The sequence below is a fragment of the Myotis myotis genome, unplaced genomic scaffold (assembly GCF_014108235.1).
Source record: "Myotis myotis isolate mMyoMyo1 unplaced genomic scaffold, mMyoMyo1.p scaffold_m19_p_22, whole genome shotgun sequence".
Classification (NCBI taxonomy): Eukaryota; Metazoa; Chordata; class Mammalia; order Chiroptera; family Vespertilionidae; genus Myotis; species Myotis myotis.
This window is the reverse complement of record NW_023416327.1, coordinates 3,436,088-3,461,475: the sequence shown is the minus strand read 5'-3', so window position 1 is coordinate 3,461,475 and position 25,388 is coordinate 3,436,088. Positions and strand designations below refer to the sequence as shown.

The 25,388-nt window shown below is 47.8% G+C and overlaps 1 protein-coding gene across 3 annotated transcripts in view; it reads right to left on the bottom strand.

Moving 5' to 3' along the window:
- The window catches only part of TGFBRAP1 (transforming growth factor beta receptor associated protein 1), a 65,627-nt gene extending 40,701 nt beyond the window's left edge, over nt 1-24,926 (bottom strand). The window contains exons 1-2 of one of the 3 annotated variants that reach the window (XM_036355378.1): nt 24,672-24,926; nt 409-1,109 (exon numbers count right to left, since the gene is read on the bottom strand). In XM_036355378.1, the coding sequence (XP_036211271.1) occupies nt 409-1,096 (688 nt within the window). In that variant the 5' untranslated portion in view covers nt 1,097-1,109; nt 24,672-24,926. Of the gene's footprint in view, nt 1-408; nt 1,110-5,507; nt 5,701-9,161; nt 9,224-24,671 lie in introns of those variants that run through there. The other 2 variants (XM_036355379.1, XM_036355381.1) reach the window with 2 other exon arrangements.
- Between the last annotated feature and the right edge of the window lie 462 nt (nt 24,927-25,388).

The window sequence follows — 25,388 nt, the reverse complement described above, 5'->3', positions numbered from 1 at the left end:
GTACAAAATAATATTGAATGTGAACTGTAATTGAAAAGTAAAATGTAAGCCCTAGATGGTTTGGCTCAGTGGATAGAGCATCGGCCTGCGGACTCAAGGGTCCCAGGTTCGATTCCGGTCAAGGGCATGTACCCGGGTTGCGGGCACATCCCCAGTAGGGGGCGTGCAAGAGGCAGCTGAATCGATGTTCCTCTCTCATCGATGTTTCTAACTCGCTATCCCTCTCCCTTCCTCTCTGTAAAAAAAATCAATAAAATATATGTAAAAAAAGAAGAAAAAAAAAGAAAAAGAAAATGTAAAAGAAACTGGTTATGTGACCACTCTAATTTCAGCATGCAGTTGTGGAGGTAACTGGAGAGAATGGGCAGATGGGAGGCGAAGGTAGCAGAGGCAACAGGAGGAGCTCACCTAGTCCTCCCGGACCCGCCAAGAGGAACTCCTGCCTCCCTATCCGCTTGACGATGGGGCGCTTCTCCTCGCTGCAGTAAGGAAACAGGTCCTGGGCGGCGCCCGTGCTGTAGTTCAGGATGATGTACTGCGTGGTCAGAGCCAGGCACAGGAAGTGGCCGTCCACCGCCACCGCCAGGGGCTGCTCCGGCGTGGACACCTCCCTGACGATCTGGACCCGGTCCTCGTACACCATGAACACCTGGATGGTTCGGCGTTTCACAGAGATGATGCAGACCTCCACACAAAACGGGTCCCCGCTCACGGGGTTCTCGTTCAAGGCCAACGCCACGGCCCCCTTGATGCGGGCCCCCGAGGGGACAGGCTCCAGGCTCAGCATGTGGACCAGGGTGATGGAGCAGTCACAGAGCACCAGCAATCTGTGCAGGGCCGAGGCGGCTCGCAGCTCACACACTGGCTTCCGGAGGCCCAGCTGTCTGTGCAGCTGCTTGGTGGCCGTGAACGTGGCCGTCCCGGCAGGCAGGCTCTGCTCCTCCAGCAGGAAGTGGTAGATGGAGCAGTCGTTGGTGCCCACGTAGAGGTTCTTGCCGCAGCACTCCACGCACTCGATGTTGACGCGCTCCTTGTCGCCCATCAGCAGCTCCCGCTCCACGGCAGAGACCAGCGTGAAGGCCTTGGTGCTCATCATGCCCGCTGCTGGTCTGCAGGAAGAAGAACGGAAAATGGTGTTTACCTCACGAGGAGGGAGCAGAGCCATTTCAGGTCACAATAAACACACTGACTCCTCAGTTACAACTTCAGGGAAGGGAAAGCATTCAACACTGTTAAAAACAGGGAAGGCAGAAGGTTTCCCACTTGCCTCCCCCCCCCCAGACCAATGGGAGAGGCCAGCAGGAGAGCAAGCGCTCATCCAAAGGAGGGGCGGGGGAGTGCGGGCCATGTGGGCTTCCTCGCTCTGTATAGGAGACACACCTGCAGGCAGAAGAGAAGCACACATATCCCCACAGACAACAGAAAACTGTGAAACTGTGGAAAAGGCAGAAGCGACCCTCGCGATCTTGCCCTGAGTTCTGCATGTAGTGAATGGTGGGACGCACTGCATGGTGCTGCTAAACCCTGCCCGGGACCCTGTCGGGAACCTGGGCAGGAGCCACACTCGCTTCCTATGAGGGTTCTTCCCTACGAGGGTGCACGTGGTCCAGCACCACAGCTGGCCCCAGAGTAAGCGTGTCTGTGTGGAGGAAAGGCGGGCACATCTCCACGTCTCTCGGGAGGGCTTGTGAGGTCACGGGCCTGGCGGGTAAGGGCCACTCCCACTGAGGACAGGCTGCCCTTGCTCACCTGGCTTCCTCTTCTCCCTCTGAAGGGCTGGGGTTTCCGCTGCACAAAACAGAGGCAACGAAAATGGCAAGATGGCCTTTCCCTGATCTCAGTCCCCGCTACCCTCACGCAGGAGAGGGAGCCAAGCTCCGGGAACTGCAGGGGACTGAGCGGGAGGCTTCGAGAACTGCCTGCCACTTCAAGCTGCCCCCAAAGCGGGTGCCTCCTGAGAAACTAAATTCCTTAATCACCCTGCAAAGGCTGGACGAGACCTTGGAAATGTTCAAGGAAGATGTATGCATCAGGGAAGGGCAGGAATCAACTCAAAGATTTTAGAATTCTACAATTTCTTATCCCTCTGTCCACTGGAGCGGTGACAGCTACACACAGGGAAACTCCGGTTCCCCTCTGTGCGTCCCAGAAAGCCCAGGGCTGGGATGAGGTTTCCACTGGCACCAGTTCCTCCTTATCCCTACCTGTCGCTTGGTAGCGACATGACCTTGGGAAGCTCATTTGGCTTCTACCTACCTCAGGGCCCTCATCTGTGAGTGAGAGTAATGATGGCGCCTACTTCATATGATTCTTTTGAGAAGGCTAAAAAGGGCTAATTCCAATGTAACCCTGATATTTGGGGGGCTAGCAATTGGAATCCATACCAGCAAGCTCAGTGTACATTCTTGATAACCTATAATTAAGTCACTACCTCCTTCCCAGATACTGGTCTTGTAGAACCTGTTACAGAGGCCATGAAACTGTGAACAGTGCACTGTCCCAGAGGGAGGGTTATTAACGCTGGCGCCAGGCCCAACCATCAGCTATGGCCTGGAGACCCCCAACACCTGGGGGCCTTCTTGCAAGGCCCGCGAAAAGGACCGGAAGCATAATCCGTATTTGCGGGACAAAGACCACAGGGAGATATAAAAAGAAGTCCCCTGCGTGTTTCTTCACTCAGATTGAAAGTTATTCCGAGTCCGCCGGCGTAGTAAACCGTGTCCCTCCTTTTCTTTAAAGCGTCCCTTGGTTTTTCTGTGGCCTTCTGCAACACTGTGAGGATTAGCCAACCCCCGTGCGCACTCACTGAACGTTCGGGTGGGTCTCTCGGCCCCCAGCGTACTCTGCTTTTAACGCCATGCTGGGCTCCAAGGGACGGAGCGGTGCTGTCCACGGCCCTGAGCTGGCGACCCGCGTCCCCCTGACTGACAGAATGTAGTCCTTGCATTTACATGCGCTCCTCCGCACGGCGCTGTGGAAAACACGCTCAGAGGCCTCAGAGAGAAGGAATCGCATCCATCCATCCATCTGGGCTGCACAACCCCCAGGGTCCCCGGGAAAGCCTAGGGCTGGGGAAGAGGGCTTTTAATCTGACAAGTTTCACACACCACCATCTATGTGCTATGACCAAGCAGAATCACCAAAATCCACCCTAGACACAACTGTTTCCATTTAAATCCTAATGAATTAAACACTTAAATTGAAACAGAACGGTTCTTCCTTCAGTGATGGGCAAAGAGGGCTGTCTTCTCCGAGGGCAGGGCAGCCAGTCCTCTGCTGGGACATGAAATCGGTGGCTGGCTTTGCAGCAGGAACAGAGAAACAAGCTTCAGGCATGCAGACTCCCACTCGCTATTTAACTTCTTTAAGTATATTGCCCATAATTCTAGTCTCTACCTTGACCTAGCATGAGAGGTAAACAAAAGATGTTTGCCGTAAAGACTACAGCTTGGAACCTTGGCCAACATGGGATTTGGGGTGCCCACCCCCCACGCAGTTGAAAACCCACATAGAAATTAAACTGCCCTCTGCACATGCAGATTCCCAGCTGCCAGCTGGTCCTTGAACAACACAGGTTTGAACTGCACAGGTCCAGTGAACTGAGTGGGTCACCTGAAAAAAAATCCGCGTATCAGTGGACCTGCACAATTCAACCCCGCCTTGCTCAAGGGCCAAATGCATATCGAAAACAATCAAACACCTCATATTTAGCCTAAATACTGGGGTGGACAGTGAAGGAAAGGAGGAGGAGAGAGTTGTTTAAAAAAAAGCTTCGGTTTATCAAAAAATCATAATTCTATAATGTTTAAAAAGACATGCAATATTGTCTCATTATCTGGTATTCAGTGACTCAAGTCTTGCTAAAAATAAGTGTCCTACTATAGGCCTTTAAATAAGGGACCTGCTTTAATAATTAAATGGTAATTTGTAAAAAGCAGAATGCTGTCAATAACACAGCAGAGTAAGATGTTCCTTTTTAAACAACCAATTAGCCATCCGTCAGCAAATAAAAGCTCCCCTGTGGGTGTTGTGGGGGCTTGGGGGTGGGGCTCACCCACCCAGACATGCAGTGACAGGCAGACAAAACTCGGTACCGCCTGTGGAACCAGTGGACCCACAGGCCTGCCCAGACCCCTCTTCCACGGCTGGAATGTAAACCTAGAGAATGCCAATGCTGACCTGGGCAGACATACAGACGAGAAAGAGAATTTGCACAGGTCCTGACGTCCTGCAGGGAGATTCCAGCATACTACTAGAACAGCGGTTCCCAAAGTGGGGCACGCGCCCCACAGAGGGACAATTTGATTTTTAAGGGAAGCACTTCGAGAATGAGTTATTAACAGTGAATTTTTTGCATTTCTTATGGTTCTAAGGGCCTCAGATATAGTATATGAATATATATGTGACATATTTATGCATTTTAGTTCTCTATTATGTTTTGAAACTTTATTTGCTATTTTTTCATATGATTTCATATTATTATTATTTAACAATTTCTTAGTGATTTCTTCCTCAGTACTTCAACTGTCCATTTGTTCTTTTATTTTTCTCTTTCATGGATGCCATGTTCTTTGGAAGCTTGTTTAGACCAAGTTAACCCTTTGTGGTCGTATTAAATTTGGACATGGGTGTCGTACTGGTCGGAATTAATTTCCATTGAAAGAGCAGTGATACATAACATGCAGGATTATGAAGGATAAACAAGATTTATTAATTCTTTTTTGGAACTACGTCACTGTTAGTAGAATCACTACAAACGTTATCACTTTCTACGTCAGAGTCAGTATTCAAGGTGCCAAAATAAAACTCTTCATCGTTACTTTCAGATTCGCAGTAAGTACACTTCTTTCGGTAACTTTCTTTTTGCCATTTTGGAGTATTATTTTGAAATATCTTAATAAGCGAGAATGCCTAATTACAGTTAAACGTAATTTGTAAAGCTTTATTTGAAATTCTGCGAAGTATCTCCGAAGCTTGTCGATTTCTTCACTCTCAAAAGGCGACTGACTCGCCACGGTGTTCTGCATGGCGAGTGTGGAACGATCGCATTTGTTTATATTGAGTTTCGATATCTCCGATTTGTCGGGGCAATGTTTTGGTTCGTGACAAGGTCACTTAGACACTTAAGAGCTTTCAGAGAAATTATGAACTGATACATGAATGAATAGAGTTAAGATTCGTACGGTTCCTTGCTGTGGTGGCTGAGAGCAGACATACGACCGGAACGGTAAAAAAGCTTTGGTGGCTGAGAGTAGACAAACGACCGCAAAGGGTTAATGGCCTTTTAGGCTTCCTCCACGTGAAAAGATGTTCACTTTTGTAATAAGAATTGCATGTCACGGGGGCGGGGGGATGGGGAGGAAGGGGGGATCAGGATTTTAGAGATGTTTAGGTGGGGCATGGCCAAAAACAGGTTGGGAACCACTGCAGTAGAGCAAAAAAAAAACCAAAAAAAACCAGCTTGGTCACAGCAGAGGCAGCGGTAAGGGCAACTTCCCAGCACGCACCACCTAGGGAAACACTGCCCAGGCGCTGATCTCCCAGGCTGTGGCCACCTCTCAGGTGCTGATCTCCAGGCTGTGGCCACCTCTCAGGCGCTGATCTCCCAGGCTGTGGCCACCTCTCAGGTGCTGATCTCCAGGCTGTGGCCACCTCTCAGGTGCTGATCTCCAGGCTGTGGCCACCTCTCAGGTGCTGATCTCCAGGCTGTGCTGTGGCCACCTCTCAGGCGCTGATCTCCCAGGCTGTGGCCACCTCTCCGGCGCTGATCTCCAGGCCGTGGCCACCTCTCAGGCGCTGATCTCCCAGGCTGTGGCCACCTCTCAGGCGCTGATCTCCCAGGCTGTGGCCACCTCTCAGGCGCTGATCTCCAGGCTGTGGCCACCTCTCAGGTGCTGATCTCCAGGCTGTGGCCACCTCTCAGATGCTGATCTCCAGGCTGTGGCCACCTCTCAGGTGCTGATCTCCAGGCTGTGGCCACCTCTCAGGCGCTGATCTCCCAGGCTGTGGCCACCTCTCAGGTGCTGATCTCCCAGGCTGTGGCCACCTCTCAGGCGCTGATCTCCCAGGCTGTGGCCACCTCTCAGGTGCTGATCTCCAGGCCGTGGCCACCTCTCAGGCGCTGATCTCCCAGGCTGTGGCCACCTCTCAGGCGCTGATCTCCCAGGCTGTGGCCACCTCTCAGGTGCTGATCTCCAGGCTGTGGCCACCTCTCAGGTGCTGATCTCCAGGCTGTGGCCACCTCTCAGGTGCTGATCTCCAGGCTGTGGCCACCTCTCCAGGCTGTGGTCACTTCTCCCGTGGAAGAGGGGAAGGCGTGAGTGAGTGCCTGGCTACCCAGCTGTGCAGAAAGAGGCTAGAACCGCCCAGCAGGACCTCCTTGGCTGGGAGGGCGAAGGGCTGGGAAAGAGGCAGGTGAGAATTTCAAAGGGAATGAAAGGAATCAGATGCAGCAGGAAGGAAGTCCACCCGCCAGCCTCTGGGCGTATCACACCCAGGGATCTCCCACTGGGTCTGCAGGCACCCCTACCGCCTGAGCACTAAACCCACACATCCCCTCCCTCTGTGCCAGCTCCTTGTGTGTGCTTCTGTGTGCAGCACAAGAGAGAATTCTGGCAGACAGGGAGCCCACTCAGAAAATGGGCAAGGGAGAAACCACATACTTGAGCTATACCACCACCTTCTGGAAAACAAGAGAGGTTTCCAGCGAGTTGTAAGAACCAGAGAAGCCATAAAAGCTTAAGGATTCAGTCACAAGAGGGAGCATGAATGCAGGAGGTGCACCCATAGAGAGGGAGAAAACCCAGATAATATAACACCATCAAACACAACACCCCATAGAAGCTACCTAGCAAAGCCTTAGGAGGTGTCTGCTGCTTCAAATGTGAAAACAGCAGTGAAAAATTGCAAGGAACACGAAAAACCAAGAAATCATGTCATTGCAAAAAGAAAACAATTCTCCACTGAGTTCGAAGGCATGGAATTTGTGATCTAGCTGAAAAAGAATTCAAAATTGCTGTCTTGACAAAGCTCAATGAGCTACAAGAAAACTCAAAGTCAATTCAGCAAATTTTCAAAAAATATATACATGATCAAAATGAGACTTTTAACCAGAGATAGAAATCACAGAAATTCTGGAGCTCAAGAACTCACAGTGAGATGAAAAACGCAATAGAGGGCCTCTGAAGAGCAAATGGAAGATAGGGTGAGTGAGATAGAGGACAGGAACTGTGAAATAACAGTCAGGGGAGAACAAAAAAAGAAGAATGAAGAGTGAAAAAAGCATATGTGATCAATGGGATTCCAGTACATTTCCAAGAGAGTTAGTTAGAAAGGAGCAGGCAATGTATTAAAAGAGATAATAGTTGAGCCCGGTCGGCATGGCTCAGTGGTTGAGCATCGATCTATGAACCAGGAGGTCATAGTTCAATTCCCGGTCAGGGCACATGCCGGGGTTGTGCGCCCAATCCCCAGTGGCAGGGCATACAGGAGGCAGAGATGATTCTCTCTCATCACTGATGTTTCTATCTCTCTCTCTTTCTCTTCCTCTCTGAAATCAATTCTTAAAAATTATATGTATATGAAATAATAGCTGATAATTTCTTAAATCCAGGAAGATAACTAGATATCAAGCTCAGAAAGCTAAGAGATCATCCTATTATCTCAATTAAAAAAAAAAAAAAACTTCTTCAAAACACATTATAAGAAACTGTCAAAAAAATCATCTAGAAGTAGCTGGGTGGGGAGGGGACATCATAACCTACAAACAAAGAACCCTATTAGGTTATCAACAGATTTCTCAGCAGAAACCCTCCAAGCCAGGAGAAAGAGGAGGCATGTTTGAAGTGTTGAAGGATAAAAATTGCCAGCCAAGAAAACTCTACCTGGCAAAGTTATCTTTCCAACATGAAGATGTAAAGACTTTCCCAAACAAAACCATCACTGGACCTGCCTTGCAAGAAATGCTAAACAGAGCCCTGGCCAGCATTGCTCAGTAGTTAGAGCCCTGGCCTACGCACTGAAGGGTTAGGGTTTAATTCCAGTCCAGGGCACGTACCTGGGTTGCTGGTTGGATTCCCAGCCCAGGGTTCCTGTGGGAGGCAACCAATCGATGTATCTCTCTCATATCTTTCCCCCTCCCTCCCACTCTCTAAAAAGAGAAAAAAGAAAAAAAGAGAAAGAAATGCTGAAAGGAGTTCTTCAAGCTGAAGTGAAAAGACACTCATCAGCAACATGAGAATGTACATAAAGACACTAAACGCCGGTAGAGGTGAGCATACAATCAGACTTAGAAAACTCAATATGGAACAGGGTGATGTGCCAACCACTCAACACAGCATAAAGGTCAAAGGAAATAAGTATTAAAAATAACTACAGCTATTACTTGTTAACGAATACACAACATAAAAAGAGTGAGTGATGACATCAAAATATAAAAAGGGGAGTTAAAGGGTGGAACTTTTGTAGATTATCTAAGTTAAATTGCTAGCAGCCTAAAATGGGCAGTTAGCTATGATATGTCTTATGTAAGCTTCGTGGTACCACACAGCCAAAATCTAGAGCAGTTGCACAGGAAATAATGGAGATGCAGAGCACACCACTGGGGAAAATCACCAATTTACAAAGGGAGGCAGAAATTAGAGGAAACAGGAACAATAAAAATACCAAACAACCAGAAAATAGTAAGTTGGCATTAGTAACACCACAAATATTAGATATTAACATTAGAAATACAACATTAGAAACATAATAATGTTAGAAAACATCACAAATCAAAAACTCTGTACATAGACTGAACTCACCAATCAACAGGCACAGCGTGGCTGGATAGATTTAAAAATTTAGACCCTGCACTTCTGTTTTAAAGACACACAAAGACTCAAAGAGAAGGGATGAAGAGACATTCCATACAAGTAGAATCCAAAAGAAAGTGGGAGTAGCTGTGCTCATAGCAGACAAAATAGACTTCAAGCCAAAATCAGTAGACAAAAAAGGTCATTACCCTGGTATATAATGACAGAGGGGTTCATTCATCAAGAAGATGACAATCATAAATACACATGCACCCAACATTGGAGCTCCTAAACATAATAAGCAAACACAAACAAATCCGAAGGGAGAAGTAGATCAAACAATAATAATGCGGGACTTCAATATCCTACCTTCAGCAGTGGATAGAGCATCCCGGCAGAAAATCAAACAGGAAACAATGGACTGACTTGAGCTATACATCAAATCAAATGAATTCAGCATTATAAAATATTGCACCCAACAGGAGCAGCTGCACATTCTTCCAAAGTGAACACGGAACTTTCTCCGGGAAGCCCATATGACAGGACATAAAACAAGTCTCAGTGAATTTAAGAAAACTGAAATCATACCAAGTATCTTTTCCATCACAATGGTATGAAATTAGAAATCAACAACCAGGGACCTGATACCATAAAGTTGGGAGACAATATAGGAAAGAAACTCCTTGATACAGGCCTGGGTAATGATTTTTTCATTACCCAAGCGGCAAAAGCAAAAATCAACAAGTGGGCCCAGCCAGCATGGCTCAGTGGTTGAGCGTCGACCTATGAACCAGGAGGTCACAGTTGGATTCCTGGTCAGGGCACATGCCCGGGCTGCGGGCTTGATCCCCCATGTGGGGCATGTAGGAGGCAGCCGATCAATGGCTCTCTCATCATTGATGTTTCTATCTTTCTCTCCCTCCCCTTTCCTCTCTGAAATCAATAAAAATATATTTTTTAAAAATCAACAAGTGGGACTAGATCCAATTAAAAGCTCTGCACAGGGTGCTGGCCGGTGTGACTCAGTTGGTTAGAGCATCGTCCCACACACCAAAAGGATTAATGTTGGATCATGGCTCATAAGCAGGTTGCGGGGTTGATCCCCAGTTGGGGTGCATGTAGGGGGAAGGGGGAGAGAAATGGGGGTGAGGCAGCGGATCAATGTTTTTCTCTCTCTCCCTTCCTCACTCTAAAATCAGTTTTAAAAAATAAAATAAAAAGCTCCGCACAGTAAAAGAAACAATCAACAAAATGAAAGGCAACCTAGCAATGGAAGAAAGTACTTGCAAACCATGCATCAGATAAAGGGTTAATGACAAGATATATAAACAATTCAAACAAATTAGTAACAACAACAAAAAAACAAACAATCCGCGCCCGCTGGCTGGTGTGGCTCAGTTAGTTGGGGGTCATTCTGTGCACTGAGAGGTTGCGGGTTTGATACCCAGTCAGGGCATATGCCCAGGTTGCAGGCTACATCCCCAGTAGGGGGCGTGCAGGAAGCAGCCAATGGATGTCTCACTCTCACATGGATGTTTCTCTTTCCCTCTGCCTTCTTCTCTCTCTCAAAATTATTAAAAATATTTTTAAAAAACAGTCCAATAACAGTGGCCAGAGAAACTAAACAAAAGACATTTTCCCAAAGAAGACATTCAAATGGCCAACGGGTACATGAAAAGATGCACAACATTAGTAGTTATCAGGGAAATGCACATCGAAATACCTGTCACAATAGCTATCGTCAAGAAGACCAGAGATAATGAATGTTGGCGAGGATGTAGCGATAAAGGAACCCTTGGACACTGTTGGTGCAGCCACTATGGATCACAATATGGACTTCCTCAAAAAATTAAAAATAGAACTACCATATAATCCAGCAATACCACTTCTGGGTGTGTATCCAAACAACATTACAATAAGATCTCAAAGAGATATCTGTACTCCCATGTTTAATGCAGCATATTCACAATAGCCAAAACTTGAAAACTACCCAAGTGTTGACAGACGACTGGATAAAGATGTTGTCACATATATGGTAGTTACCAGAAGTTGAGGTGCAGGGGATGGGAGGTGGTGTTTAAGGGCAGGAACCTGGAACTAGTAGATAAGTAATTCCTAGACCTAATGCACAGCATAGCGACTATCCACAATACTGTGTTATGAACTTCACAGTCGCCAAAGCAGAATTGCACAGAGGTAAGTGAAAGCTGACAAGGTAACATTCTGGGATGAAAAAATGGTTTATTTCTTCAAGCAGTAGAGAAATTTTCTCCATGATCTAGTTCATGTGATAAATTTGCTTAGATTAAATATGAATCATAAAAGATAGACTTTTGGCCAAACCTGTATTATGATTAAATCCAACTTACTAGGGGCTGAATTTGGAGGTTTAACATGGTAATAAAATTAAAAATTTCTCTAAGGTATACAATTTACACTTTATTGTGTGATCTCAAACTGACCATAAGTTTAAACTAACATTTTATTAGCATGTCACCTTTAAAGCATGGTTATATTTAAAAGATCAACATTTTAATACTTTTTCTCAAAATTTCAAAGTATATACCTAGTTAGGGAAAGAGACTGAAAAATAGTACATTTATGGACAACAGTTTAAAAAAAGATTCTACACATAAAACAAGCACCTGTAAGTGTGCAAAATAAAATTCAAGAAATCACTTCCATATCCCAAGAGTCTCCCAATCTCATTAAGGAAATAGGACTAGAAAAATAATCAAGTAACAACATAAAGCAACATGCGCTAAGGTCCAAAATTAAAATATTAGTAATTACTTTCTACCAAATTACGAGTATCCACACTGCCACTGGTGATCACGAGAATCTGAGTGTCTCTGAAAATGCTAACATAAAAATACTAATTTTCTTCTGCAGATGTACACAGAAACTTTACCTTTTCATTCACACTGTAGCCACTGATAAAAGACATGTCGCTGTGGCACCTTCCCTGCAGTTCCTCGTGCTTCCTAGGCCTCAGCTCAACAATAATGCTATTCTTCGGGCTACACGTGGGACTGGGCAGCAGATTTTTATTTTACCCATAAGCTTCAATAAAATGTTTTTCTGTGTTCTTTACAACAGCCATAGAGGCTTTCAGAGGCCCTACTACTTTCCATGGCACACTGCCAAATCTAGGAAAACATATTTAAATGCGGGAACATATCACACTTCATTTTATAAAGCCAGTATAAAGTACAACGTTGATATCCAAACCAGATAAGGATGTAGGAAAAAGAAAAACCATCGATCATTCTTACTCATATTCAAAAATATTAAATATGAGCACACCATGTTTGCAAATTAAAAGGAAAAAAACAGAAAACAAAGAACAAAATTATTACCATCTGTTATGGGTTAAAGTATGTTCCCCTAAATATGAAGTCCTATCTCCAGACTTGTGAATATGACCCTTTGTGGCAATAGGGTCCTTGCACATGATCAAATTAAGATGAGGTCATTAGGGTGGGCCCTAATCCAATATGACTGATGTCCTTATAAAAAGGGGAAAGTTAGGCACAGAGATAGACACACAAAGAGGAAGGACAGTAAAGCCACAGAATGCCTGAGACCGCAGAAGCTAGGGAAGAGGCTGGGAACAGATTCTCCCTGAGGAGGACCAACACTGCCCATCACCCTGACCTCAGACTCTACCCTCCAGAACTGTGAGACAATGAATTTACGTTGTTTAAGCCACCCAGTTCCTGGTATGTTGTTATGGCCGCCCTAGCAAACTAATACTCTATCTCTACCCAACACTGACCTGGGAGACTTTGCCAGGCTGAAAAAGAAGATAGTTGTAAAGAATCTATACTAATAAAAGGGTAATATGCTAATCAGACTCGGAGACCTTTCAGGAGACCTTCCAGACATTTTTCTGGACAAAGCCATGGTGGCGGGGCTGAGGTAGAGGCAGTTAGAGGCCAAGAGGGGAGGGCAGTTGTGGGTGATCAGGCTGGTGGGGGGCGGGGCCATTGGGGATAAGCAGACCAGCAGGGGGGCCAGTTGGGGGCAAGCAGGCCATTGGTGGGGGTCAGTTGGAGGTGATCAGGACAGTGGGGGGGGGGGCAGTTTGGAGTGAGCAGGCCAGCAGAGGGTCAGCTGGGGGTGAGCAGGCTAGTGGGGAGGGAAGGTGGGAGCGAGCAGGCCAGCAGGGGGGGCAGTTGGGGGTGATCAGGCTGGTGGCGGGGGGGGGGGGGGCAGTTGAGGGTGAGCAGGCCAGCAGGCAGAGTGGTTAGGGGCAATCAGGTAGGCAGGCAGGCAAGTGAGCAGTTAGGAGCCAGCAGTCCCAGATTGCAAGAGGGATGTCCGACTCCCAGTTTAGGCCCTATCCCTATAAACCGGCAGTAGGACATCCTTCGAGGGGTCCCAGATTGGAGAGGGTGCAAGACGGGCTGAGGAACACCCCCTCCCCTGTGCAAGAATTTCGTGCACTGGGCCACTAGTTTAAAACTATAATTATTTACAGATGATTTTAGTGTTTGCATAGACTCACAATCTTTTTTTTTTAATTTTTTTTTTTTTATTGCTTAAAGTATTACAAAGGGTATTACATATGTGTCCTTTTCCCCCCCCCATCCTTAACAATCCCCTGGCCTCCTCTAGACTCACAATCTATTACAATTTTTTTAAAGCTTAGAAATGTTTAATTTTTAAATCAATATATGTGAACCCTGAGAAAGAAGATACTTACTAAAAAGGGCTCCTGGTGGCTAACGGGGCTCAAATTTAAAAAATTAAAAAGCAGAGCCTAGCAACCATTTGCATTCAGGGACCTCTCCACAAACTACACTTCAGGGAGAAACCTGCCCTGGGACTGCCTGCCTGCACTGTGTTTCTGTCATCTGACCCAGCCCTTAAAAGGAGTTCCTGGAATAGTATTTCAACCAATAGGGCTGAGGCTTTCCCCACCAATCAGAGCTGTGCAGCTATATTGCTATATTCTCCTCCTCACCCCCATCTTCACTAACCAATCAGAGAGACTCTATTCTGACCAATCAGGACAGTGCTTTTTGGACGAATCAAACTATGATGATTTGGAGTTCTCATTTGCATGAGGACAGACCAATCTGTCCAGGAGTGAGGCCCTACTACTGGGCCCAGGAGTGAGGATTTCTGTCCAGATAAACCACCTCCCCTCTAGCTCCAGGAGTGCACATTCCCTCCCCACCAAAGACTGAACACTGTGTTCCCTGGCTGGAATTGAAACACTGAAGATGAAACACAGAGGATGTCTCGCTGGAGCAGAGCAGAGCTACCTAACTGGAGAGGGGCCTGCCAGGTCCCAGGGCTGTCTTGCAGCCATGCTGTGCTGCTGCATAATGGAACTGTAACACTATTAAGCTTTCCCACAGTCGTGCTGTATCACAACTAAGCTGTTTGCACTGAATAGAGTTTCCTTCTTCACTGCCTCCCAAACCGGGGATTTCTGTTGGCATTGAATTGGCACCAAAACCTATCAGTTGACAAAATTAATCTGCATTTCTACATAGAACAACAATTAAAGACGTTAATCTTAATGAAAGACATTTACAATGGCATAAAAAATTAGACATGAAGCAATTTTATCTAACAAAGATGTATAAGATCTTTATGAAGAAAATCACAGCCCTAGCCGGTTTGGCTCAGTGGATAGAGCGTTGGTCTTTGGACTGAAAGGTCCCAGGTTCAATTCCGGTCAAGGGCACATGCCCAGGTTGCAGGCTTGATCCCCCACAAGAGGCATGCAGGAGGCAACCGATCAATGATTCTCTCTCATCATTGATGTTTCCATCTCTCTCTCCCTCTCCCTTCCTCTCTGAAGTCAATAAAAATATATTTTTTAAAAAAGAAAATCACAAAATCTTGTAATACCTTAAAGAAGACCGAAATTATAAGCCCAGCAAACTCTTCTGTAGAAATTGACAATCTGGTTGTAAAATTTACATGAAAATCAAAATACAATCATGTGTCACATGATGTTTGATCAACAACAAATAGTATATACAAGGCTGGTCCAATAATATTACAATAGAACTGAAATTTCCAATTGCCTAGTGACATTGTACCTGTGGTGACATCACAGCACAATGCATTATTTTCATGTTTGTGGTGATGCTGGTACAAACAACCCTACTGTGCTGCCAGTCATATAAAAGTATAGCACATCCAAATATGTATAATATATAATTACTGACAGTAATAAACAGCCATGCTACTGGTTTATGTATCTACTATACTACACTTTTAATCATTATCTTAGAGTGTGCTCTTTCTACTTATTAAAAAAAAAAAGTGTGCTGTAAAGCAGAATGCCATGTTACACTGGCAGCAGCCTCACACATTTCATATTTACCTCATCTCTTGATTGCATCATTTTATCTTGTGCGTGATTTAATCTTGTGTTGCGTTGTGTGGTAACTGCTGTACATGCTTATGGCCTAGGAGCAACATGCTATAGCACCCAGCCTAGGTGTGTAGTGGGCTACATACTAGGATATCATCTAGGTTTGTGTAAGCATGCCGTACGATGTTCGCACAACGAGGATGTGTCTGAGTCATTAAGTAGCACATGACTCCCTAGAATAAACAAAGCAATCTTGAAAATGAAGAACAAAGTTGAAGACCTACATTAACTGATTTTAGAAACTGCTATAAAATTGCAGTACTTAAGACAGCTGGAAAGACAGATCAATAGAACAGAAGAAAAAGTTCAAAATTAGACCCACATATACATTCCATTGATTCTTGACAAAGGCATCAATGCCATTCAATGGAGAAAGGAAAGTCATTTCAATAAATGGTGCTGGAACAATGGATAACCTTATGAGGAAAAAATTAACATTAATTATCCCTACCTCACGCCATATACAATAATTAGAGATACATCGAATTATTTTAAAAGTAAAATCTAAAACATAGAAGAATGTCTTTGGGACCCTGGGGTAAAGATTTCTTAGAATACAAAAAGCACTAACCATAAAAGAAAAAGTTAATAAACTGGATTTTACAAAACCTAAAATAAAACTTGCATCCATTGAAAGACACCATTATGGAAATGAATAGGCAACCCCCAGACTGGGAGAAAAAATCGCAGTAATATATGTGGCAAAGGTCTCACACATATCCAGAATATACAAAAACTCCTACAAACAAAAAGCCACAATGATGTACCATTTCAAAACTATTAGAATCACTACAATTAAAAAGTTTACAACACTAAAAAAAAAAACACAAACCCACAACACTAGATGTTAATGAGGATGCAGAACAACTAGAAATCTCATACTTTGTTGGAAGGAGTACAAACTGGTACCATCACTTTGGAAAGCTGTTGCTTTTTTATAAAGTTAAACATGCATTTATCCTGTTGCTTTTTGATAAAGTTAAACATGCATTTACCCCACAATTTCACATTTAATGTTTCCATTTGTCTCAAGTACATACCAATATCCACAAAGACTCATACAAGAATATACAGAGCAGCCTTATTCAAAAGTGCCACACGCACACAAAAAAGGAATCAGCTGTTTTACTGGTTTGTACCGTTTCCTTGGCCTCAGCAATGGAGGCTGACCTGGTGTTTGGACTGAGATAGCCCAGAGAAGTCAGGCGGTGGGACTCAGCTGGGTGGGGCATGGACTCAGCCTGGCTCAGGGCAGCTTGCTAATTAATAAGCAGGAACGGTGTGCAGTTAGTAAGGGACCTGCTGCCCAGTGTCCAGCCTCTGAGTTCACATCCCCGCGGCACGGAGCATAAACTCTGACCCTCCATTCTCCTCCCAGGTCCCGGACCACCCCACCCTCGTCTTTCCTCTCCCGGCCATGCTGTCGTAGGTAGAGAGCAAGTCAGGCAGGTATGACTGGACACATTTTTTTTCCTTCGGCCTATCCTACGTTCCTGACTGAATGAATAGCCAAATCACAAACTCAAAATTCTTCATCTGGGTGGGTTTGGACAAACCTTGCTAGCAAAAGTTCTTCCATTGCAAGCTACCTGCAGATGTTCTCTTCATGCTAAATTAACAAAATGAAATGTTAACTGAAGTCCTCTACACAAAACACTAACCACCTCCAGTTAGTTCCTATGGGTGACTCCACTGGCGATCTGACAATCACCTTCACAGTCTGTAGAAATAAAACACTTAATAAAATCACATCAGTGTCTCAAAACTTTAGTGAGCTCCTGAAAGATGAATTTGAATGGTCTGTGGGCCAATCAGCTCTCCTCTTAAGCTACAAATTGACTATAATTACAATCAGCATCCTCTCCAGACCAAAGGAAATATGAAGTATTTTCCTGACCCTCTAAAGCAGTGGTTCTCAACCTTCTGGCCCTTTAAATACAGTTCCTCATGTTGTGACCCAACCATAAAATTATTGTCGTTGCTACTTCATAACTGTAATGTTGCTACTGTTATGAATCGTGATGTAAATGTCTGATATGCAGGATGGTCTTAGGCGACCCTGTGAAAGGGTCGTTTGACCGCCAAAGGGGTTGCGACCCACAGGTTGAGAACCGCTGCTCTAAAGTCAGATGAGATTTGATAGGACTCAAAGGTTCAGTGGTCACAAACCTAATTTTTTGTGTGATAAGAAAGCTGAACATTTTTGTTCTTTAACTTGCAGTTGCCTCAGAAAAAGCTCTCCTAACTCCTCAAGGTAACATCACAGGGTGACTGACTGGGTGACTGGACACAGGGAACGAAGAGAAACATGATGGGAACGAGAGGCACTTCTGTCCCACCTCACGGGGGCGCAGGAGGGAGAGTTGCTCACAGGGGCCTGGGCACCAGTGACCTACCTTCCTGAGGGACCAGGAAGTTTCATGACCGCTGCTCCTGTCACTTCAGAGGGACACGGAATGCAACCCGGCATTAAAGGGTGACTGAGGCAGGCCACCACTGTGGTGTTCTTGAAGAAACTGTATCCCCACTGCCTAACCATGAGATCAGGCCAAACTGCCCCACGCTGAGGGACACCCTACGGAGTCCCGGCGGCCCTCAGGGTGCTAGGGTCATGAAAAACGGGCCGGCTGAGGAAGCGTCACAGATTAGAGATCAAAAGCAGGACCGCCCTGACCGGTTTGGCTCAGTGGATAGAGCGTCGGCCTGTGGACTCAAGGGTCCCAGGTTCGATTCCGGTCAAGGGCATGTACCTTGGTTGCGGGCACATCCCCAGTGGGGAGTGTGCAGGAGGCAGCTGATCGATGTTTCTCTCTCATCGATGTTTCTAACTCTCTATCCCTCTCCCTTCCTCTCTGTAAAAAATCAATAAAATATATTTAAAAAAAAAAAAAGCAGGACCGAGGAGCAGAAAAGACATTAGTAGAATGACCGGTGACATCAAATACAGTGTGGTCAGTGGTCCTGATAGTAACGCATTAGTTCTGATCACTACACTACGGCCGTGCCAGATGTTAACAGCGGGGACGGGAGCGTAGGTGAGTGCGGTACTGTCGTTCAACCCCTTAGTAAGCCAGTTATTTTGAAACAGAAAGTGAACATAAAAAGGGAAATGTGCCCCAACCGGTTTGGCTCAGTGGATAGAGCGTTGGCCTGCAGACTGAAAGGTCCCAGGTTCGATTCCGGCCAAGGGCATGTACGTTGGTTGCGGGCACATCCCTGGTGGGAGGTATGCAGGAGGCAGCTGGTCGATGTTTCTCGCTCATCAATGTTTCTAATTCTCTATCCCTCTCCCTTTCTCTCTGTGAAAAATCAATAAAATATATTTTTTTAAAAAAAGGGAAATGTAATCAGTTTTTTATTTATCATCTTACCTTGGATTATTCAAAAAAAGAGGAGAGAAGAGCTGAGAATCTCCTTTTCTAGCAGGAAAAGAGATGCTCAGAACGAGCTGTCAGTAACCAGAAAGGAGAAAGCGGACACCATGGCCAGCAGCCCAGCGGACTCCCGAGGCAACTCAGGCCGCGGGAACGATTCCATGATCTTTTTTTTTTTTTTTAAATGTTTTTTACTGATTTCAGAGAGAGGAAAGGAGAGGGAGAGAGGGATAGAAACATCAATGATGAAAAAGAATGACTCATCAGGTGCCTCCTGCACGCCCCCAACTGGAGATCGAGCCTGCAACCAGAGCTTGTGCCCTGACCAGGAATCGAACTGTGACTTCCTGATTCACAGGTTGATGCTCAACCACTGAGCAACACAGGCCAGGCTCTATGATCGTTTTGTATTCAGTAACTTTTGGGGGTGAATTTTCTAAATTTAGTGTCCTAACTTAAAATTACAGGTATGAATAATATCTACCTACTAAGATTTTCTCCTGAGAGTGTATTTCAAAGGGGAGACTTTGGGCCCTTTGCTCATCTGAAATATTTCTCATAGATGAATTCAGACTGGATTGGGGTAAATGTCAGCTGACTCCTGCGGGTCAGAAATCTGATATCCTTTGAGCTTCAGGAGAAGCAGGCAGGTGGGAGGCCCTGATGGCCAGCAGGAGGGCTTCAGGTCTGCAGAGCTGGGAGGAGCAGGGATGAGGCCCCTAACCGCCCCCTCTGCACAAGGTTCAAGGCCCGGAGCTCACCTGGGCCACAGAGTGAGGGGGGTCAAGTGGGCTTGGTGCAAAGCAGACATTCTCAATAGTAACCTGGGTCCTGAGCCCCAGGGGCTTGGCCAACTCTTTTGATCTTCGGCAAGTCACTCAGAGCCTCAGGGCCTGTCACCCCTTGTAAACAGGAAGGGGACTGGTTGACATGCTTCCCCTGCGCTATTATCTAGCTCCTCTGAAGCACAGGTGGTGGCACTATTGCAGGGGAGCTAAGACATTTGGAAGGCTCCCTGTTAAATGCTCTCTTCATGCTCACAACGAGCCTAGAAGGCGAGTACTATGATTATACCATCTGCAGGGAATGGAGATTCGAAAGGTTGAATGACTATGGAGAGCGGAGATTCCAAACCGGGCAGCGTGCCTCAAAAGCACACACCCTACCCACTGAGCCACCTGGATGCCCGGGGTACAGTTGCTCCTGTTGCTCCAAGTCTAGACAAAGGACGGGCAACCGACTGCGGCCCCGGCCGACACCTTCATGGCTGCCTCTTGAGAGCCCCTAGTCACTGGGTCAGGCGGATGCTAAGTACTTGATAGAAGTGACGTCCTGTCACTCACATTCCTCTAAGACAGTGGTTCTCAACCTTCCTAATGCCGCAGCCCTTTAATACAGTTCCTCATGTTGTGGTGACCCCCAACCATAAAATTATTTTCGTTGCTACTTCATAACTGTAATGTTGCTACTGTTATGAATCGTAATGTAAATATCTGATATGCAGGATGTATTTTCATTGTTACACATTGAGCATAATTAAAGCATAGTGATTAATCACAAAAACAATATGTAATTATATATTTGTTTCCCGATGGTCTTAGGCGACCCCTGTGAAAGAGTCGTTCGACGCCCAAAGGGGTCGCGAACCACAGGTTGAGAACCGCTGCTCTAAGAGGTGGACATTATTATGGACAGAGATTTTCGGCGGCTTGCTCCAGATTACACGGCTACCAGGTGATAAAACAGGGACTTCAAACCGTTTGTTTCTGTCTCCACGGCCATATTCTTTCCGCTCTGTTGACCGAAGGGGGCAAGTATGATTTCAGATGCTCTCCTAGAATTCAGTCCTGCTGAAGAAAGCAACAACTCTACCCACAAGGCCATCGTGGTATGAGGCCTATGATGACCGTCCTGCCGCAGTGCCTCCCGGGGCCCTTGCTCAGCATGGCCCGGCCTTCCCACCCTGAGCTAGAGCAGGCGCCCTATCATCCCCCCTCATCCTGCCCCCTTAGGTTTCTCTGCACCAGAATGGGTTACCCCGACTCTCTGACACCTTTTGTCACAAATCAGTGGGACTCGGTGTCAGAACTGCCTTGCTCAATTTCGGGTACAGAATGGCCCCTTACATGTTTCACCACCAACCTAATCTTATCAAAACAGGATATATTTTTATGTGGCATAAGTTGTCCTCACAGAACCACACCCCATGCTGGGCCCAGGTTCTTCCCAAAGTCCTCACAGACATCTGCTCAATCTTGAGATTTGCCAGGAATCCACAACAAATTTATTGACTTGTGCCAAACACAACTTGTCCCTCTTCTGAAAACGAGGACCTACCGGACAACCAGTTCACGTTCTTTTGCACTCATGTAACAGAGATCACAAAAGGCTAATTATAGCACAATAAACTTGTTCCAATGACCTGAAAGAATACATATATATAAAATACAGCTCAAGCCTAACATCTAACGGTCCGGTCCCCTTGACATTATTCTGGCATGTACCAATATGTGACTCATCACAGACAGTATCCTTTTCCTGGGCAACACTAAGCAAAACTATTTAACTACACATGTAAATATACATACACAGTGAATATGTACACACATATATACCATTTATATACACCTTATATGCGCATATACACGCCTTATATATGCATGTAATGTGTGTTGCCTATGTATATATTATATACGCCCTATCATATTAATGTCAACAGTCATAACTGAAGGGACTTGGGGAAGGGGGAGAGGAAGGGAAGAGGAGTAGACTGGGAGTATGGGTCTCCAGGGCATTTTCTTCATAACATTTTCCTCAATACTGGACCTCAAAAAGCTACAAAGAATTATCCAGTGCCTTCTGGATATTGGGAAATTTTTCTTTTATATATTATTTTTCTTGAATCTTTAATTTACTCAATGGCAGCTACTTGACTATCAAGAAAAGATCTTGGTCTCAAATCACCTGCAAGACTTCCCAACACGCCCAGTGACTGCCCCCATTCTGCACAGCGCACTCAGGCTCAGGGGGAGCCTCCAATTAGCTTGCTACTTCTACATTCAGATTTAGTAGCTAGCCTTTTTTAATAAAGAAAAACGGGCCAGGTTTACCACCGAAGAGATGAGTTGTAAAGTATGGGCCAAATTACTCAGCAGTCGGTATCCAAACACCTGGTCACCACAAATGATTAATGTATTTCTAATCAACACTGGATTCAGCCCAAGATGAAGATGCGTAACTCATTAAGTAAAATTTCCTGGAGCTTTGTTAAAGGATCACAAATGTTTAATATCGGCATGAAGGAATAAGCCGTAATAACAACTTTGTTTTCCTGAAAAGAAATGCTAGCTGCAAATCAGGCCTAGAATACTGAGCACTTTTTAAACAGCAAGCTCTGCGCTTTTAAACCTTGTCAGCTGGAGCTGTTTAATGGGAGAATAGGCCCTTATGAATCCCTGTGCCTGGGGGTCAGGCAGAGGCGGAAGCATTGGGAGCCTGCAGTGCTGCACTAACGCCCCCCAGTGCAAGGGCCGGAGGACCGCGGCTGGAGGTGGGCAGCGGAGGAGGAAAGGCGAGGGTATCACCTACTTCTCTGTACAATGTATATACTGTGACGTGTACCACAAATTGGGATCAGAACCTACCAGGAGTCTAACTCCAGAGGAAGCATTCACTGTGTTAACACTTACAGTTGACTCCTGAACAACACGGGTTAGAACTGCGTGCGTTCACTAATAATGAATTTTCAAAAACAAATATACAATTAAAAACAACATTTTATTTATTTTTTGTTAATCCTCACCAGAGGATATTTTTCCATTGAGTTTTAGAGAGAGTGGAAGGGAGGGGGAGACAGAGAGAAACATCGATGTGAGAGACACACATCAATTGGTTGCCCCTCCCACATGTGCCCTGGATCTAGCCTGCCCCAGATTGAGCCTGCTACGTGCCCTTGACCGAAATCGAACTTGGGACCCTTCAGTCGATGGGCTGACCGCTCTATCCCAGTGGTTATCAACCTTGGCTGCACATTAGAATCACCTGGGAATCTTTTTAAAATCCTGGTTTCTGGGCCTCACCCTCCAGGAATTCTGTTTGTTACTAATGTTGTGGCCTTACCCCATAACAAAGAAACAGGATTTCCAGAGGATGAGGCCCAGAAACCAGGATTTTAAAAAGATTCCCAGGTGATTCTAATGTGCAGCCAAGGTTGAGAACCACTGCTCTATCCACTGAGCCAAACCAGCTAGGACTGAAAACAATATTTTTAACCTAAAGCTGAGAATCCACAGATGTGGAGGACCAACTGTATGCATCATTCTATATCATCTATATATATAAAACCCTAATATGCAAATAGACCAAATGTTGGAACAACCAAACAACCGGTGGCTATGTGACCACCAGAGGGTGCGTGCGGAATATGGCGGATGTCAGCAGCAGGCGGCAGAGCGTGGAACACGGTGAGTGTCGGCTGCAGCGGGATGGTGGAGCAAGTGAGCGGGGGCACCAGACCAAGGCGGGGCACCAGATCAAGGCAGGGCGCCAGTCGCTGTCATCAGGGAGAGCCTCCGGTAGCTGCTGAAAATTCTTTGCTCCCGTGTGCCGCAGTCCCACCCAGCACTCACACCCGCAGCTGACACCAGAGCCGCCGCAGAGGGAGCGGGGCTGCCGGTAGAGAGGGGACAGGGGCCACGGCAGGAGGGGCCCGGCTGGGGTACAGAGGATGGACCAAGACCCGCCCCTGTGCCCACCGCAGCCTCGCGGCCCACAGTTCCTTTTAAGGTGCACGAATTCGTGCACTGAGCCCATAGTTTTATGTAAGGGTCTGAGAATCTGAGGATTGGGTGTCTGCGAGGACAACTGTACTAGTAGTTAAGTTTGGGGGGAGTCCAAACACAGACTTTTGCTTGTGCAGGGTTGACTGGCAGAATCAGGGTTGGAGCCCACGTGGAGCAGACACACCGGGGCCTGGGAAGGGCTGGTTGTAGACAGGCTCCCAAGGAGTCCCGTCAGGGCTGTTTCTAGGGCCACACACCAAAGAAAGGCTGCTCTTGTGACTGCTGAGGCTGCTTGGCTGGCAGAATTGGAAGGAAAAAGGAAGCAGCTGGCCAGATGTTCCTTCCTATGTGACCTAGTGCTGGAAGCTTCTAGCTGACAAGAGAGAAGCAAGCTGGGAGGGGGCGCACTGGCACCCACAGGCCCCTATGGCCTGAGTGCTGGCTCCCGGTGGCCAGCTCACTGCAGGAGCCTCCTCCACTCCCCTCCCTGCCTGACCTGTCACTGCAATCACGGAGGCATTTCCTCGGGGATAAACCCCAGCACCCAATACAGTCATGTGCGCTAAGCACCGTGTGAACCCCCATTTCCAGCAGCCAGGCCGGGCCCCCAGAGCGGCCTGGGGACTTGGAGAGGGTCACCCAACAGCCCCTGGGCGGAAACAATGACAGCGGCAGGCAGACAACTGGCGACGGAGGACAGCTCGTCTCCAGAGTCATCCCCACTTGACACACAGGGAGGCGGCTGACACCCCAGCTTCCCCTGCAGCCCCCAGGGCCTGGGGCGGGCAAACCGCGCGGGCGGCAGCTCCCAGCCCCTGGGCGGGAACGGGTGAGGTCTCTGCCCTCCTCCCAGCACACGCTGCCCAGCCTCCGGCTCAGGGCAACAAGTCAGGTCGGGTGTGACCCGGAACTGAGCTCTGAAATCCCAAGAGCGTCAATTACAGCAACAAAACCGGTCCATGCAGGGGTGGGGCGCAAGGGGCTCTGGGGCACCGTCCTCCCAGGGCCCCCCTCCAGAAAACCAACAGCTCACCCCAAACCAAGGACGAGGTCTCGGACCTTCACGGACCTTCCCCGGACACACACCCACTCCCTCCTCGCGCGCCACTACATCCACACCGCGGACCCCGCGCTCGGGCCCGCCTGCCCCCCCCCCATGTGCACTCGGGCGCACCCCACGCCGGCACCCCCACCTGCACCCCGTCCCAGATCTGACAGGCACATGCCCCACGCACGGCTGTCCGCTCGCGACCCGCCCAGGCACCCCTCGCGCCGCACCGGTCCCGCTCCCAGCCCCGGCCGCGCCCCACGGCCCCGCACTCACCGGCGCGGCGCCCGCCGGCCCCCGCGTCCGCCGGCCCTGCGGCCTGGGCCCGCCGCCGCCCGCCGCCCGCTCCGGCCGCTCCGGCCGCGGCTCCGGGGCTGCTCCGGCCGCGCCGCCGCCGCTTCCCGTCACGTGGGGCGGCCGCTCTGCGCGGGAGGCGGGAGCCCGAGTGTCCCTGCGCCGCCCGCCCGCAGCCGGCACACGCGGCCCTTAGAGATCCCGCTCCGGGCGCAGCGGCCGAGGGGCGCCCCCTGGGCCTCAGTGTCCTCCGCCGCCTGGTGGGGCGGCCGTGAGGGGCGGGGCGGTAGGTCCCGGAGGCACGGACCGCCCGGCAGCGAGCGCGGGTGCGGAGTGCGGCGAGGCTGGCCCGGCGCACCTGCTCCCGGCCCCGCCCGCACCGCTCGGGAAACGCCGGCCGCGCGGCTCCGCTCCCGCTCATTTCTCACCCCAAACAGCGGGGCGCGGGAGGCACGGGAAACGCGGGCCGAAGGAATGAATGAACCGACCGACCAGCCAATCCCGGGGGAAGCTAACCACACGGCCAGCTGACTGTTGCGGAGCAGCCAATCACAGGCCTGGGCCAGGACTCCACATTTGCATGAGCTGAGCTGCCCTTACCCAGTGGCAGAGGGGACACCACTGACTCAGGACGCTGGCCTAAGGGCCTTGCAGAGGTTCTCGGGGAAGCCTCCCAGGTCCCTATGAAGTAAGGCTATC